This window comes from Rattus norvegicus, chromosome 9 (genome assembly GCF_021556685.1).
Source record: "Rattus norvegicus strain SHRSP/BbbUtx chromosome 9, alternate assembly SHRSP_T2T, whole genome shotgun sequence".
NCBI lineage: Eukaryota > Metazoa > Chordata > Mammalia > Rodentia > Muridae > Rattus > Rattus norvegicus.
Genome location: NC_141542.1, coordinates 108,875,169 through 108,893,248, shown reverse-complemented (window position 1 = coordinate 108,893,248; position 18,080 = coordinate 108,875,169). Strand labels below are relative to the sequence as shown.

The following is an 18,080-nucleotide window of genomic DNA, read 5'->3' as shown; positions in this document are numbered from 1 at the left end:
ATCTCCCAAGAAGGCCATGGATCCTGTCAGTATCCATCAAAGCCACATCTTTCCATGCACCCTCCACAGCAGCTGGGCTTTGAGGGTCTTTCTGAAACTTTTCTTCTCATAAAGCTCGTGGGCAGACGAGGCAGCTGCTTCCATATATAGCTCTGTCTTCTGCCTTCCATTCTCTGCATGAAACCCCCTCATAGGCCGGAGGCCTAGACCAACTTCTGTGTAGAGGCCTCTGAGGGTGGCTAGACTCTCTCCATGATCCCAGCACGGAGAGAGGGAGTATAGGCCTGGTGGGGTTAGTGACCAGTTTGACCCGGTATTTGCCTCTTCAGATGAAGCTTAGATAGAAGTCTGTGATACCCATGATGCCCAAAGGCAGCCATTCACATTGTCACTTGGGGACAAGTGACCTGTAGTTTTTACCCCACCACCGCATTCCCACCTATAGTTGCCAACTTTATCCTTCTAGCAATAGGCTCCAGGGTTTTCCTGATACTTGGGGGAGGCCTTCCAGCTGGATGTGCTCTTCTCTACACATCTGGGTCTGCCTGGAACATTTGGAAGGCCTCAGCTGCCCTCTGGAGTCACTCCTCTGCCCAGAGGAAGCTCAGCGTTCAATGCATGACTACACCTTTGGCCTGTGGTAATGTCCTTTACTGAAAGGGCAGAGGGAGGCCAGAGTCAGGTTCTGTGCTATGGCCTGGCTGCTCCTTCTCCAGGGTTCCTACGCCCCAGGTCCTCACCGAAAATTGAACTCTAGAAGCTACCCAACACAGAAATAAATACATACTTGAGTCCCACACTAACCCCTTTGTGTCTGAGTGATACAGAGTGAAAAGAAGGCCCAGGGCAATAGCAAGTGTCTTGTGAGGATCTCAAAGCTAGGACCTGGAACCCAGCACTAGCTCAGCCAGCCCTTGTCAGCTCCGTTCCCATAGATCTCAGTTTTACCAGTCTGTACAGTAAGATCTAGGACCACCTCAAAGGTAACCCTGCTGGGGTAGGCCCAAGGCCCGTGTTCTGGTGACCATGATGATCATTTAGTTTGTCTGTAGAGAGCTCCCAGGGGTCCCACCTGCAGCCTTCTCCTCTCCTGGCGGGCAGCCCGTGTGCTTGTCAGATGCTCTGCTTCCAACCTCTGGAGTGCCTCCTTCTGCAGGTCCCGAGCTGCCTGGGCACTGTGCAGTGCACTCTCGGCCCTGCGCTGGGCTGTGGGGGAAGCAGGTGTGGCTTGAGGCTCCTACGCTAGGCAGATCTATGGGGTAACTGCCATTTTCACTGCCCTGTACCAGTTCACCCACTGCAAGTAGACTCAGTGAGTCAAGGCAAGTGTCACCTGGGTGCAGGGATGGGAGAGGGTCCCCATCTCATTAGGAGTAGGGGGCATGGTCCTGGGTTTGACCTTCTGACCTTGGGTCACTGATCCCTGTGTCTGCCCTGCTCTCTCTGCCTGCCATCTTTCCCTTCTTCTTTTTCTGGACTCTGGGTAGTGCCTTTTTAAGGGGCGGGGGTTGAGTTTAAAATAGTTGGGGGAGAACCAGGCCAAGGGCCTCTCTCAGAAGGTGACAAGGGAGTCGTGTGGCTTTCTGGAGGGGAAGGGGCCAAATAGAAGGCACTTCTGCAGCTGGCCTGAGGGGGAACTACAGGAGGTGGAGGATGGGCAGATCCAGCAGGCTCCAGAGGTTGCTGGAGCCCACCCCTCTAATGGGAGGACACCACTGAGAACGGTGGCACTGAGCCATCCTGGGAGGTCGGGCACAGTCCCAGACCTACCCTAGAGCCCTCCTGAGGTCTAAAACTAAAAGTGGGCAGGGAAGGGACATGGAAGGGCTCCCTCATAGGAAGGAGGGGGCTCACCTTCCTCTGCATCCGCTAGGTCCCTCTGTAGCTGCTCCACACGGTTCTGTAGGTGGACGCGTTCCCTCTCTGCCTCGCTCAGCTGGCTGCTCAGGCTGGCCACCTGAGTGCCAGAGTTGTCCTAGGCAGAAAGAACAAACTCAGCAGGGTGGTATGGCAGACAAGAGGGAGGGGACAGGATATTTACTAGCGAGCCCATAGCATATGGGGCAGGGTTGTGGGCTGAAGGGGGCCACAAAGCTACAGGGAAGGATTAGTTATAGTGGGTGGCTGAACTTCCACACTAGCCCATGACAGCACAGAGGCTGGAGAAAGGGCAAGACCTGAAGAACCTAAGACCTTAGACACAGGGTAGGGAGCTGCCGGGGCACCTACAGGAGGCTGGAGCAGTAGGCCAAGGGTTAGAGCTAAGAACCCTGTCCCCAGCCAGGTCTAGCACTGGGGAAGAGGGAGCTCAGAGAGAAGAGGACAGCCCCTGTGGACTTGGTGGTTCTCAGTCTGTTCCCTAAGTAGTCATAAGGAGACAGTTACTGTGTCCCTGGTGGAGTCTTGGGACCACAGGCATCAGTGAGCCATAGGGGAGAGTGTCCCCATGTGAGAGACTGTAGGGGACACTCAGGTGGCCTGGCCAGGTGTCCTCTGCCCAAGGACTGGTTCAGCAGGGTAAGCCCCACAGCATTTGCTGCTTACTCTGAAGGATGGCGTGGCCCTGTGCCGTGTGAGGTAATTGGGTTTGAGAAGTGGAGCCATGCCTGGCATTTATCACCACAGTTTGAAAAATGACCACTGTGCACTTTCCAGGGTCTCAGCGGGCCAGGGATGGTCAGAAGGGTGAACAGCAGTCTTGAGTAAGTGACTGAACACCTCTGTGCCTCCCAGAGTTCCGTCTTTGGAAGGGTTTGGTAGAGCTTAATCCCACCTTACCCGTTCCTGCTGGGCCTCGAGAAGCTTTTGCACCAGGTCCCTCAGGGCATCCCTTACAAAGGCCACATCGATGACCTCTGAATTAGGATCTACAGGTACAGGCGAGGGCCATCGGGCAGGAGAGTAGGATCTAGTAGGGGGACTGGCCCTTTGCCGTCCATGACGAGTCTGGGTGATGCCTGCAGGAGGCGAGAGCTGAGGGAATGTAGGTAGAGACCGACACATAGATATCCTGCGCTCCTTTCTGTAGCTCTGCCTTTAGAGCTGAGAGCTGAGAGCACAGACTCCTAAAGTTGTTAGGACTGGTCCAGCCCCCTTATTATGTGGGTCATGAGGCCTAGGGAGAAGTTGGGTTGCTTGGGTTGGGCATAAAACAGAGTAGAAAACTCTTACCTGTTGTGGGAGAATGGGGCCTCTTTGGAGAGGCCAAGAGGTTCTGACTTTGGCCTAGGCCACTGCAGAGTGTGGACCACAGCCGGCCCAGCTGGGCTTCTGCATTACGCCTAACACCCTCAGTCTTGGCCAGCTCCTGTTCTAAGATGTGGACTTGGCTACGGGCATTGTCCAGGTTGCTCTGAAGGCTGTCAGCCTGGTTACTGGCCTGTTGTAGCTTCCTGGTGGTTCTGCGCAGCTCGGCCTGCAGGGTCTGCTCAGCCCTCTGGCTCTCACAAAGATGCCCCTCCAGCTGCTTTGCCCTGGCCTCCCCTGCAGCCTCTACTTCTGCCAGCTTGTGCTGTAGCTCTAGAACCTGGAGGAAGGACGTTGGGGCTCAGACACAGGCTTCTGATATCTAAGCTGGCTGACCAGAGACATAGCCAGGCCAGTGGGAAGACCCTGTTCAGTATATCCTTTGACAGCTCTGAGGATCATCCCAAGGTAGGTTATGGGTGGAAGGGACCCCACCTAATGTCCCTAATCTGCTTCCTAATGTGTTTAGCAGGTAGATATACCTAAGTCAGATGGGGACTGTCCCTCAGCATGGTGGCTTATCCTTTAGCAGCAGAAGGCTCTGTTGGCTGTCTGCAAAGCCTCAGCTACTTAGGGCCATAGACTGTTTGCCCTCTCCTACGAGGGCCCAGCTCAGTTCTTCATCTGCTGCTGCACAGTCTACTCATGGCCAGCATGTGCTTTGTTATATTTCTCGCTGTGGGACAATGTCTGTACCCTGCATACTTGTGCATGTGTCAACAGGGGATGTACTGGCTTCGGGGACGAGGGAAAGACAGCCTGCTCTCTCCCACTGAGAGAGCAGAGGGGCCTGGCCTCGTCTCCCTTTCTGGGTGGCTGCAGCCTGACAATGACCTTATTCACAGAAGGAGGTGTGCGGCTGAGGTCATTCCGGGTCATATGGGCTCGGGAGCTAAGCCCCCACATTCTAGGCATGACAGCCAGGCGTGCAGTTTGTGTCTGAGAGCTGGCGACTGCTGAGCTCAGAAAGGCCCCTCTGTTCCTTGGCGGCGTGCAGTACCTTTAATACACTGAACTACAGTCCTGGTTGTGGCTGAGCGTCGTGTCTCAGGATCCAGCACAGGGGCTGTGTGAGCCAAGGGCATGGGGACATCTGTGCAGGGGTTGGGCATGTGTGACGAGGACAGGCAAGGCATTAATTCAGTGTCTCGAAGCCTCTCTACCTGGCTCCTGCCTGGAACTCTACCCAGTACCTGGGCACAATCTGGCTTCAAGAACAAATCTGGGGAAACTGAGGTCACAGCTGTACCCATCCCCCTGCCCTCAGATCCCCTTCACCTGCCTCTTGCTTCACACAGTTAGGTTATCACAGGAACACCTCCCATCATGCTCACTGCCTCCCGCCTCCCCCATAGGTGTCCCCATGGGCCTTGTCTTGGTCCCAGAACTCCGTGTTCCCCCTAAGGGGGACAAAAAGCTTTCCTACCTCCTTCTGAACACCGTCACGGGCAGCCTGGGCCTCGGCGACTTGTCGCTGCAGTTCTAGTGTCTCCTGCATGTCCTTGCGCCGACGCTGTGCATCCCTAGAGACCTGGGCCTGCAGCTCACTCACTTCCTGCCTCTTCCTCTGGTTCTCAGCTTCCAGCGTCCTTACCTAGGAGCAGGGCTGCGGGGTCAGGGACCCAGAAGCCCCAATGGCCTCTGCCTCTTCTCACATGTCTTCCGTTCAGGAACTGTCTCTATTCAAGGGACGTCAGTTCTGGGTAGAGGGCTTGGGACCCAACCTCTCCTACTCTGCAGACATACACCCAGGACTCCTCTCTGTGTAGGGCGTTGCCCGGGGAGTATGGGAGGTAGCTTTGAGTTAGTTATGGCTCTGACTAGGGGAGTGGCTCTGACCCATGTCGCTCCACAAAATGGGAAGGGGTTCGAAACTGACACCCAGGATGGCTGTGAGGCAGGAACTGAGAGGACAGGGCAGGTATGTGGTGGGTTGTAGAGCCTGGACGGGGGGGGGGGTCCCCTCACCTGTCTGTGGTGCTCCTGGAGCTTCCGACAGGTATCCCTCTGTGCCCGTTCCAACCCTTGCAGCCTGGTCCTCAGCTCACAGGCTTCCTTCTGAGCTGCCACTTGGGCCTCTTGAAGTAACAGCAGCTTCTGCTCCTGCTCCTCATTGGACCTCTTAAAACTGAGCAGACCACAGGCTGGCTGGACCCTGGGCCCAGAGATCCCTGGGGACCTGCTTGTCCCTGTGTGCTACACACTACATGATGCCCCAAGACAACCCTGGAGGGCTCCAGTTACCATTGGCTCAGAGTCTATCTGAACCTTAGTGGCCAGAAGTGTGGGCTTCGTTCCCTTCCCCCTCTCAGCTTCTCTTTGTCTCGCCCTCACTACCAACACCTCCAGAGGCCACACAAAAAGCCTAGCTTTCTGGGTCACTCACAGGAATTTCGGCTCCCTGGCCTGTTAGGCCTGCTAGATGGGAACTCCTTAAGGACAGGAACAGGTTGGCCTGGTCCCTAGCCTCGCCACATAGGTTGGCATTCATCTACAGGCACTTAAAACCAAAGTTTGCCTTTACTGTTTTTCTGGCCCAGTTCATAGGCTGCCCTGCCCTGTCACCATAGCATGGCTGAATAGCAGGGCTGCAGGCTCCCCCATTACTACTCTATGGGGTAACTGTCATACCTGGCTTTCTCTTGCTCAGCCCTGTGGATGGTGGCCCGCAACTCAGTGTTGGAATGTTGTAGTACGTCCTTCTCTTGAACCTCATCGTCCAGTGCCCGGCGAGCCTCCAAGGCCTCCCTGCGTAGCCCCTCACGACTCTCTTCACTGTCCTGAAGTTCTTGACGCAGTTCAGCCAGCCTCTCATGAGCCACGTTCAGCTGTGCCTGCAGCCCCTCAGCCTAAGGGAAGAATATGTTCTAGTGACCATGAGCTGAGGACCGTGGGCTGTGGCTGCACGGGAAGCTGCTCCAGGAACCTGAGGGAGTACAGGATTCTGGCTCTGACTGGGTACTCCTGGGTCATCCAGCACTTGAAAAAGAAAACAGATCCCTGGGATGCAGGGCCCAGATAGCCTGACCCCTTCTGGCCTAGCTCTACCCCATGTTCACTCTGAAGAGATCCGGGATGTTGATAGGTGGGCAGTAAGGTCTACTTGGGGAATGACTGTCCACACATCAGAAAGGGCCATTATTGATAGCCCCTCCTACCCCCTAACCTAGGACCTGCTCCTCCTTTTGGCTAACTATGTAGGTAGTTGGTCAGCAGCCTGGTGCTTAGCACCAACAACTGTATAGTTCTCAGCTCGAACCTCCTCATCTTCTCCTACGTGTGTGGGAGATAGGGGAGTGAGACCTCAGACATCCATGCCCTCCAAACTCTCCAGCAGGCTCAGGGCCTCTCAGGCCAGAATGCTCTGCTGCTGAAGTAAGTGGCTTTAAGTTTAAGGCAAGGCTTAACCCATAGGAACATGGATGCCCTTAAACTTGAGGGAGGCCACTTAGTCCCTCTGTGAGCTGACCTGGGGAAGGCAAAAGGCCACGGGTATAAGTTCCATCCTGCTGGCTGGCCCATAGCTCACAGGATGAGCCACCCTATCATGCTGGAAGCAAGGATAGTTTCTACACACTGCAGTGGGTACCAAAACTTGGTTTCCTGTCCCAGGAACGAGGCATCTCTGGGGAGATGGATCTGGAGGAGGGGCAGTCCCCTCTCAACTCCTAAGCTATGGGGTACAGACTTGCTGAGGCCTCTAAGTCCCAACCTACAACTCTGACTAGAAGCCTCAGAGAAGGCTCCATCCTGGCTCTCAAGTGTCCCTGGGGAGGAGGTGGAGGAAGCCAGCGGGGACATGCTGAGAGAGGAAGCCACAAGAACTCAGTGGTGCTGAGTGGCTGGTTTGCCAAAAGCAAACCCCTCTTTGCTGGCTGTTTTCACGGGACATTGTCCAGGCCCCCGGCCGGCCTGGCTCCAGAGTCCGCCCGCTGTTATTGTTGTTCTGTTTTTGGGAAGGGCCAGGGCCTCCCCACTGCTCCCCTCCCACCCCCCACATGTGGGAGCCACAACCGTGCAGAGCATTTTCCGCTGAACTCAGCAGAATTCACCCAGAAGGTCAAGGACCAGGGAAAGGGCTTGTCCATCATCCAAGGAGCTGCACTCATTTCCCGGAGCAGGGGAGATGAAAATAAGCAAAACAAATGGGGGAAGGGCCCCCTGCTGCCAGGCCACCTCCTCCCCCACTGTCCAGCACCCCCGCCCACCCCCTCCTGAGGACATCCATCCCCTTTGCAGGAATTTTACAGCCAAATCGCTTAATGTGATTATAATAATTATTTCTTTACTAGAAGTTGTATAAACAGTCCCTTTTGAAATTTCTTGCAGGGAGGCAACTCTGCAGGGATCAGGGCAGCAAGGCAAGCAAGGGGAGGAGCCTGTGTGTGCACGCATGCATGCATACCCGAGTGAAGGTATTCACGGGTGCTTTGGTGCACACCCAAGGGATGCGTGTGCATGCGTGTGATTGTCTGTTTACACGTGTATAACAGATGTGCTTCTAAATACGCATGTGTGCTTGCTGTTCATCTACATGCACATCTGTACGTCTTTGCCATGTCCTTATGGGCTTTCATATGTGACTCCCGCATGTATGTATGTGAATACATGGGGCGTATGTATATGTATTATTTAGCATGCACACACCACTTAGTATGTATATGTATCCATAAATGTACATCTTAAGCGTGCACACAGGTGAGAGGCATCAACATGAAGGTTTACATGTGTATGCATATTTGCATGTGTGAGAATCCCAAGAAGGTTTGCAAAGTCCTCCAGTTGAGAGTGGGGAAATTCCGAGCCAGCCCAGCACCTGGGACATTCTTCCCCTCACCTCTTTCTGCAATCATTTCTTTTCCACCTGGTCCCCCATCTTCTCAGATTCCATCACCATCACCCCTTATCACTTTCTGGGGGGGGCTTCCTTACTGAAGATGACCTTGCCATGAGGCTTACATCCTTCATCTCACCAGAGTGAACGGGGCTCCCCCTCTCCAGATCCTTCCCTCTCTGCCCCCCAGTTTTGAAATCGCACTTTGCTTCTCCATGTGGCCGCTGACCAGGCTTGACTTTGAAATCTGTTGGAAGGAACTCTGTCTCTTTGGGGCCAATGTAAACAGCCTGTCATGTTCAGTCATGCTCTCTTCCTCTCCCGGGCTCTTGGCCGGCCCCTTGGGGTGTGCTTGGGGAGGGAGAGCCCTCTCCTCACCACACCAGGCCAGCTGCCCTGCCTGCCAGCCTTGGCATACGGCCCAGGAGTTGTGAGGCTGCTTTGTCCCCACGGACTCCACCTGGGTTCTGGCTGACCCCCCCCTCCAGCTCAGTCCACACACCCTCCTGCCCTTGCCTCTCCCAGGCGCCCCCAAGTCCTGTCAGAAGTTCTCAGAAACACCTTTCCATCTGCCGGCCGGCTGCCCGCCCCCCCTGGCCTAGCCGTGGCCTCCTCTGGCCCCTCCCAAGACCGCCCCTCACCCTGTCATGATCATGTGGCTCCTGGAGCCCCTGTGCGAGCATCAGGGTCCACCACCATCCCTGAAAATCCCACCACCATCCCCCTCCTGCCTTTCTGCCCCGAGTTCCCTAAACTCAGCTTCCATCAACTTTACTTCATCTGATAAGGAGTCGAGGCCTTGTGTGCAGGCAGAACCTAACTCCCTGGGGGCTCCTTAGGTGGACAGGTTTCTCAGCTCGAACCCCCTACCCCTGTGTCACAGTGGCCTCTCAGACGACATTAGCCCCTTTGGGAGGGGGCTATAATGCCATACAATGACAACTCCCTGTATCTGAGTCCCAGACTCTGAACTGCACAAAGGTAAGGATAGGCTGTGGAGGCCCTGGAGCCTGTGCTGTGTGGTTCTGATCAATTGTCCATGGCTAGCCTCCCTGGGTAGCCAGCCTCCAACTACCCCAACAGGAATACAGGTGAGGTACTCTGGGGTCTTTCTGAGGTGAGCCAGGACCGGTGGCAGCCATGATTTGGACTTGAAGCAAACTACGGCAGCCTTGCCTTCTCTCAGCAGTGGTTCTGCTCTGTCAGGCCCAGTTCTTTTGAAGACTAGACTTTGGGCTAGAAATAGTACCTTCTATTAGGCCAGGGTGGGCTTTCCCCAGCTGATGCCAGGAACCAGGTGCCATTTTACCGCTCTGAGAGATGCATCTGGCTGCCAGACCAAATGGGGCAGTCATTTGTCTCTTCCTGGGGTGCTCTCCCTTCTCCTGCATCCCTCCCCTCTCAGCAGCCTCCTCCCTCTCCTCGAGAGACCACCTCACCTCCCTCCTCACGCTGCTTCGCTCGGCTGCTATCTCTCGGAGCTTCTCTCTCAGAGTTTCAGCTTCTCTCTGGTGGGTGGAGATGGCCTCTTCGAACTGGACCTGGAGGGTTCTCAGCTCTTTGGTCATGGTGGAAATGGTAGCCTGGGGATGGAGAGACCACTGGGTGTATGGGAAGCTGGTTTGAGGCCTGACTGCCAGGCCTTGGGGCAAGCATATGGGGATGACTGCTCTGAGAAGTTCCCATACCAGAGAGCTTGTGTTGCCCATGAGTCTTTGCTTTTCTCCTGGGATTCCCAGACAATGACTGTGGCAAGCAAGTGGGCATGGCCTAGCTCAGGGGCCCAGGTATCCCTTTTGGCCTAACATTCCTTTTCAGTCCATTTTATGTGGAGAGGGGACAGAAGCACCTGCTTAGCAAGTGAAGAGATCCTGCCCTCCTTGGCGCTTGCATGCACACTCACCCTGGGGGGGGGCTGATCCTAGGTCTCACGTGGTTCTTTGCTGGGACTCCAAGGTCCTCAGTATTTGGGAGAAAACACTCATCCCCCTTGTTAGGCTACTGAGCCAGACTGGGGACAGAACTATCTAGTCAGAACAGCTGGCTTATCGGTGGTGCCCTCCAGAACCCACAGTGGTCCAGAGAGGCACCAGCACTATGGAGACACCACTCCCACACCTGCACTCTGCAGGCCATCATCTGGGGTTACTGCTGTATATAGACTTCCATCAGCCCCACCGTTTGCTCTGGTCCTTGGTCCCTGGTCTCCTTCTTCTCAGTCGGCACCTAGGATGGCCAGGTCATGGCTCTGTGCCCACATAGTCCAGAACTGCTAGCTCAGTGAGATTGTGGTTCCTTGTGAATCTTGGGGACCAGCTCCTGGAGGCAGTGATGACTCAGGCCTGGGGGCCCCTCCACCCATCAGTGGCTCAGTGCCATGTCGCCCCACAGCTGGGGTTCCTTGGCTGCACTTCCCCTCTCTCAGTGGGTTTTAATTTCCATTTTCTAAGCTGAGGTGGCAAAAGAACCCTTAATGAGCTCCCCGAGGAGCTGTGCTGGCTAGAAGGCCTGGTCCCTAGCCCAGGGGGAGGCTTAGCCAGCATGAGAGAAGGTTCCAGAAGCTAGTGTTGGCTCCTGCAGAGGCCAGTCTGTGAGCAGGAGATGGCAGCTTCCAGGGTCTCAGGACACTTTCCTACCCATAGGGTAGGGACTGGTAAGCATGTTAAGAAGCGTGTAGCCACAGACTGAGGACCACTCCAGGCTGTGCCATAAAGTGCTGTCCAGCCCTGGTGAGGCACTGGGGGAGAGAGGAGATAGAACAGAGGGGAGCCAGGGGTACATCCCCTTAGATTGTTGCATTCTGTGATAGGGGTGGTCAGAGTATGTGTATTGGGGGGAGTCACACCTAATTTGTCACACCATTTCCTACTACACAGCACTGGGGATCAGCCCCTGCCTTCTTCCAACAGCATCACCAGGACACCCTCCCCAAGGGTTTGTCACCTCCACACACCTGCCTCCCACTGCACTGGGTAGTCTGCTCTCACTGGCCACATGGGCAACAGAACAGCTGTCTAAGAGCCAAAGGCTGGCCACAGGGACAGTCTTAGCTCCTCATTTAAAGGCCATCTCCACCAGTGAGACAGGAGTAGGTCAATGCCTGCCCACAATTGGCTTTACTAGAATTACTTTGAGCACAGACAGGCAAGGCTCTTGCTGTGTGGATCGGAAGAAAGGGACATAGGCCTGGGTCTATTCCTCCCCTAGCTGTTGCTACCCAGTGTATGACCCAACTTGTCAGTCTCGATCAGCTCTGACTCCCGGCAGCACCAGGTTCAGTGCCCGTAGCCACCACAAGCAGAGACTGGGGCACAGGCAGCCATAATCACGTGGCTATTCCCACCGATGAGACAGTAGCTTTTTCCAGCAGGAAATTTGGAGACGCCAGAGGGACACAAAACTCATGAAGACACAAAGAGGGGAATATAATTCCAGGGCCAGACAGAAAGGGGCTATTCTGGGGGCTCTGCCAGGTCTTGTAGGCTATACATGACTAGGCAGTTGTCTGGTCCTGTGCTGGGAACTGTCAGTGGGGCTCACCTCGGCTTGCACTTGCTGGTTCTGGGCCTCCTGCCTGGCCCGTTCCAGCTCCAGGTGGGCTCCAGAGAGCTCCTTGCTCAACAGGTTCTTCTCTGCATCTTTCAGAGACAGGGCCTGGACGTGAGGAGAGAGAGAGAGAGAGAGAGAGAGAGAGAGAGAGAGAGAGAGAGCGCGCTTGGGAACTGGGGCTCCCTCTGAGGCACAACAGAATGCTCACTGTTAAGCCCCTGCCAGGATTACCAGCTTTTGTTTGCACCCCTGCCACTGGGCAAGGGATGGTCGCGACACCTCCTAACACACTTTACCCTCCATCCTCCCTATAGGTGCTTAGCAAACCATCCTGCTGCTCCCTCCTTCCCATGGTCAGAATCCTGGTTTTCACTGGGCAGACAGGTATATCGTGATTTCCTACTGTTCTGGGCAACCGCTTCCTACAGTGAGCAGGAAGAAGCCACGGACAGCACTAAAACCAAGCATGCCTATCTCACTAAGGGCGTGAGCAGGATAGAGCAGCCTGATTCAGGGAGACCTTGCTCCCAGGGTGGTAAGGCAGGAAACAGACTTCAGCCATGCCTTACTCTTACCATTGATAATTTCAGGCAAGAGAGCCAAGAGCCCTGGATAGCAGCTCAGGGAGAATCCTGGTTGGTGAACACAGACAGGGTAGGAGAGTCATGAGCCAAACTGGTTCTCTGGCTCGCCCTGGTTGTAATGTCTGAGATAAGAACTATGGCTGCAAGTGTAGCACCTTCCTCGATGTTCCAGCCCTTCTGCTGAACCCCTAGTTGACGGTCGGAGCACTCCCCACACTTGTAGCCATTCTAGCTATAAGTATGGGTAGGTGGGGGCACCCCCTTAGCCTCCAGGCACTGTACCTCTAACCTTTGGGGTCTGCACTAAGCCCTGGCTGCTAGGATGGGTTGCATTGCGGATAAAATGAAGAATTATAAGAGTCTCAGAGGAAGAGAGGTGGTGAGCCAAGAACCCTGCCCCTCCCCCCACTCTCCATGTTTTGAACAATGAAACACACACACACACACACACACCACACACACACACACACAACACAAACACGCACACACACACACCCGCACGCACATGCACGCACGCACACCCGTGCTCCTCACATAGCCTTTCCCTCTCAGAGCTCATGCTTTGTTTTGCCTCATGCTGGAAACCTGCCCACCCATGCTTTGAGACCTTTGAGGCTTGGGACCTTGATTTGCCTTCTTGAAGTTTCAACTAATGAGCATGGTAAGAAAATACTTGTCGACATCTTAGGTAAAACGACCTGAAGGACAGAGTGTGGCTCTCACTGCAGTGAGGTAGCAGGCCCAGCCAGACCACAAGAATGGAAAACTTAGGGGGAAACGGTCCTTCGTCTCCAGCTGTCTTGTTCCTTTGAAGCTTGGTCCCTGTAGACTCTCTCTTCTTGCTTGAGGTCTCCTGAAAACTGTCTCAGGATGGGTGATGTCGGTTTCCTCCAGGAGGTACCGCAGGCAGCTCTTCCCCACCTGGGATGCTTCTTCCCATCGGCAGCCTGACATGAGAGCCAGGGAAAGCTCACTGGCTGCTGTGGTGACCACTGCCCACATGCCTGGCTTTCTGTATCACAGCACTAGAGCATGGTGTTACTGTGGCCATGCTGTGGGTTTAGAGCAACCACTGGAAGCTGTCTTCTTAGCTTGTCCTCCTCTTTCTCTGAGTCTCAAGGGCTGTTTGTGAAATCAGGGAGCTGCAGTCTGATGAGAATAGGTGGTGTGGCTTGGTGGGTGGTCTCAGGTGGCAGCGAAGGATTGTGTGGGGCCTTGATCACTGCCAATGACCATGCATGTTGCCTCCCTGAGCCTCTTCTCATACATCCATAGGGAGGGGGAGAAGGGGGAGGGGAGGGGAGGAGGGGAGGAGGATGCCACTGTGGTCCAAGTAGCTCTGGATCCTCCATAGGTGCAGCCTCAGCCTCTCTCTGTCCTCCCCAACTCCAGCCTTACTATATATATTTCTCCTGCTCAGGGATAGCCCTTGCATTCCGTTACTTGAACCTGGTGTGGAGAACCTTCAGGACTCCTCTGCATTTCTAGCCGTCCAGCTCCTACAGATTCTGACGGCCACACAGACACAGACATCGCAGAAACCCCTGAATGCTGTCACCCAGCCGCTTGCTCCCATCTCAGCACCCTGCTCCTCTTGCAAAGGCTCAGCTTCCTCCAGCATAGGACCCAGAGAGCTGTGCAGTTACAGTCATGGTTCCCATGCCCAAAGGTACTCAGTGTGGGTTCAGGCAGGAGATCAACGTGTGTACATCTCAATTTTCTACCAGTCAAACAGGATCGTGAGAGCTTGGGTTCTAGGACATTGACAGTCAATTAGAGACATAATTTGACAATAAACCCTGCCTGTTCTATCTACCCATGTCCTCTCCTTGTAGTCTGTGACTGGTGCAAGGAGGCCATTGTCCTTGCTGACTGTGATGGCATGCATGCCGTGCGTGTGTGTGTGTGCGTGCGTGTGTGTGTGTGTGTGTGTGTGTGTGTGTGTGTATGTACTTTTCTGCTCAATTCACTCAGCAATGAATTCTTTAGGGTGGCCCAATTTCTTGGAGACGCCAGGGCTGAGGGATAACCTTTGAGACTCAGCGTCTAGACCTGTGGGATGGAGGAATGGTCAGGCTGGATGAGAACTATGTGGCTGAACCCTGCAAATGATGGGGTGACTGGCTGATTGGGTGGGTGAGCTGAGAGACACACGGATAAACAGCTGGATGTGTAGCTAGTTGGAAGGACGCCTCGGTGGGTACATAGATGGATGGCCAGGTAAGGGGACAGATGGCTGGCTGACAAGTTAATGGATGGATGGTCAAGTGTGTGGATGGATACCTGCATATATTTCTGGATAGCCACGTATGTGTTTAGAGATCTGTGAGCATAGAAAGGAAGATGTATGGTCAAGTCAGTAGAAGGAAGATGGATAAGTGAATGTAACATTCTAATGCAAGGGTGGGCAGGTGGGGTGGATGTGCAAGGAACTATATAAATGTGTATGTATATGTGTGTGTGTGTGTGTGTGTGTGTGTGTGTGTGTGTGTGTACACCAGGGATGACGAATGGATGTGTGCATGGATGGTTGGTATATGGGCATGTGGTCAAATGGATGGGTGTGTAGATGGGTGAGTGGGTGGGTGGATGTCTGTTCACCAGCTTTCATGCAGCAGACAAAGCTGTACCAACTTGGAAAGGATGCATTTGCTTGGGTCGGGGGACTTCAGTGCAGCCCTCATGCTGGGACCAAGAAGAAAGTGTGGCAGGTAAGGACCCCAGTTCCCATCTCACTGTCACCTGCTGCAACTCGTGCTCCAGTTGATGGAGGCTCTCATCCCGCTCCTGCTTCAAGTTCTGAATCTCCCCCTGCAGCACCTCCCTGTCGGCTGTACTTTTGGTCAACAGCTCTTTCTGTTGTTCCATCCACCGGGCAGCCGCCTCTTTCTCCTCTGCCAGGGATAAACTGAGGGTGTCCTGGCCAAGGCAAAGGATAGGTTGTGAGATCAGGAATGGGAGACTGGCAGGCACTTGAGGCTCTAAATTAAACTTTCTAGCTTCTGAAGAGCTAGGGGTTGGTTGTCCAGCCATCAACTAACTCTCCCTCTCCCTCTCCCTCTCCCTCTCCCTCTCCCTCTCCCTCTCCCTCTCCCTCCCCCTCCCCCTCCCCCTCCCCTCCCCCTCCCCCTCCCCATCCCCATCCCTCTCCTTCTTCTCTACAAGATTTCCCAAACAGAAGCTGGGAAGGGTCTCTATGGGTCTCAGAATCTACTAAATTCCAGCAGATCTTAAGCTGCTCCTGAATCTCTACCATGTGCCACTGGTGCAGGGGCATGGACAGATAGACAGATGAGTATATAGATGGATGGATGGACGGATGAACAGGTCAATAGATATACATATAGATGGAGAATGGATGGATGTGTTTGGACATGTGTGTGTGTGTGTGTGTGTGTGTGTAACTATATGCATATGTGTCTATATAGACAAGTAGATGGATGGATGGATGGATGGATGGATAGATAGATGGACATGTTGATAGATATGCACATAGATGGAGGATGGATGGGTGTGTGTCTAATGGATGGGTATATGTGTGGCTAGACAGACAGGTGGATGGATGGATGGATGGATGGATGGATGGATGGGTGGGTGGATGGGTGGATGGGTAGGGTGGATGGATGGGTGGGTGAGTGAATGGATGGGTGGATGGATGAATGATAGTTGGATGGACAGGTGGGTGGATGGGTGGATTGATGGATGGATGTGTGGGTGAACAGGATTTAACTCAGAAGATCCTTGGGGGCCTAACTAGCAGTACAGCCCTGACAAGCATGAAGCTCTGGTCTATCAGCCTGAAGTCAGGGCACTGGGTCCTCTCAGGTCCCTCTGTGAGCAGGTGCCTGCCCTGCACATCAGTGACCCCTCCTAGATACCACACAAGACCTTCTCTGACCTCTTAGACCATGAAGAGTGGCCAGGCCCCTTCTCCCTTGGCTTGGCCACCTCTGCTTGCTGGGAGGACATGGCAGACCCCTAGGAAATGGCCAAGTGGGCCCCAGGACACGGACCTTCTCCCTGTGCAGACGTGCCAGGTCCTCTCTGTGGGCCAGCTCCTGGCGCTCCAAGGCCAGCTGTGCCTCCTGCTCTTGCTGTGCAGCCTGCTGCTGCAGCTGTCCCAGATCCCACTGCAATTTTGTCTCTTGGACTTCCCAGTCACTTTTCAGCCGCTCCATTTCCACTGTGAAATGTCAGGTGTGTCGTTACGGTGCCCTCTCTCCTTTAGAATCACCCACTTAAGAGGTGGGTGCTGCTAGCACATGGTGGGTAAGTTAAATGGGGAAACAGGTACCAGGAATGAGTACAGGGCAGGAGGCCACCGTACCAACCCTATGGCTGCACCTCGAGTCTGAGCTGAGTTGGCAGTGACCAGGTCAGGCAAGGACTCCCCCCTGCACATGGCTCACAGACACATGACCTCCAAGCCCTTGGGTCTTCCCCTAAGGGTTCAGGGAGAGAGAATAGCACTTATAGGGACTGAGTTCCCCCCAACAGTGACTTGGGGGTGAGGACAGAGAGGCCACCCACTGCAGCACCTTGCAAGGCCTGGCGAGCCAATTGATCAGCCTTGGCCTTTGCTCCCAGCTGTTCCTGCTGGGCCTGCAACTGCGTGGTCAGCCGTTGGGCCTCAAAGAGGCTGTTCTCCAGAGAGTTCCTCTCAGCCCTGTGGTGAAGCAACAGATAGCAGGCACATAATCCACATGGTCCTGAGGTATCTTAGTTTGTACATGTAAGAAGCCGTCATACCCTATGCGAAAACATGTTTCGGGCCAAATGAAAAACCAAAACCAGAAATGAAACAAAATAAACAAGCCACAGCAGAATAACTCAGAATTATAAAAATAGAACAAATAGAGAGGATATTTTAATCTCCTTAAGCCTGACATGAAAGCCAGAAGGAGGGGAAAAAGAGGCCAACAGATCTGGATACACTTAAAGGCAGGAGGGATAGTTTTCCACAGAAGAGATTCCATAAATCAACTTGGAAGGAAAGGGCAGAAAATGAAACACATCACTTTGCCTGTTAACTTAAGAAATTGATCTTTAAAAATGAAAAACAGAAGATGACAAGGGGCAGAATTGGAAGAAAATCTATATTTGGTACTTAAACATAGGGATAATTATCTATCATATACAAAGAGTTCTGGCCGATCACTAACAAAGTCAACAACATGAGAAAAAATACCAGTTACAAAGAAAATATCAAACAGACAAAAGCATGTGAAATGTACTTTACCTTACCAGGAGAGATCAGGGGCCAGGAAAATTTGAACGACAGCCAGGCAATGTCATTAACCATACAGCAGATGAACAAAGACTTAAAGGCAAGCACGCCTAGTGTTAGCAAGGGAGTACCGGGGGGAGACTAAGCATGCTGGCCATACCTCACCCAGGCACCAATTCTAGAGACACATGACATCCAGAAACAGGATGCCCACTGTAGCTTTACACTGTGGCTGGATGTGGCTGGACATGGCTGGAATGCCAACAAATGGGGAAAATGTAGTCATCACAGTGCATCTAACATAAGCAGTGTCATGCACGAGGCAAGAAAGGGGTCACCCACAGGACAACCAGCAAAGCTAGCGTGTTACAGGCTGTGGTGGAGAAAGTAGCCTGAGTGCATCTTCATGCAGAGCTCATCGTCCAGAAACCATGTGGAATGAGGTGTAGCAACCTACGACAGTGCTCACTCCCAATGTGGGCTCCTGAAAACAGCTTGACTTGCTGATAGCCAGCCCAGCAGTGACTGACTAACCCAGCACTGCCAGCGTGATTTGTCACTGAGCTCTGGTCTTACCATGAACACTCCAGAACATAGCAGCAAGGTATGATGTCAATGGGTGGGGGAGGCCGTGGCCCTT

The 18,080-nt window shown here is 53.8% G+C and overlaps 1 protein-coding gene across 2 annotated transcripts in view; it reads right to left on the bottom strand.

Moving 5' to 3' along the window:
• The window catches only part of Crocc2 (ciliary rootlet coiled-coil, rootletin family member 2), a 60,828-nt gene that overhangs the window by 12,294 nt on the left and 30,454 nt on the right, over positions 1–18,080 (bottom strand). For both annotated transcript variants that reach the window (XM_087568190.1, XM_087568191.1), the window contains exons 17-28: positions 16,752–16,879; positions 16,227–16,396; positions 14,956–15,132; positions 11,621–11,734; positions 9,520–9,663; positions 5,878–6,095; positions 5,215–5,374; positions 4,673–4,840; positions 3,172–3,526; positions 2,779–2,957; positions 1,855–1,975; positions 1,073–1,206 (exon numbers count right to left, since the gene is read on the bottom strand). In XM_087568190.1, the coding sequence (XP_087424316.1) occupies positions 1,073–1,206; positions 1,855–1,975; positions 2,779–2,957; positions 3,172–3,526; positions 4,673–4,840; positions 5,215–5,374; positions 5,878–6,095; positions 9,520–9,663; positions 11,621–11,734; positions 14,956–15,132; positions 16,227–16,396; positions 16,752–16,879 (2,068 nt within the window). The remainder of the gene's footprint in view (positions 1–1,072; positions 1,207–1,854; positions 1,976–2,778; positions 2,958–3,171; positions 3,527–4,672; positions 4,841–5,214; positions 5,375–5,877; positions 6,096–9,519; positions 9,664–11,620; positions 11,735–14,955; positions 15,133–16,226; positions 16,397–16,751; positions 16,880–18,080) is intronic.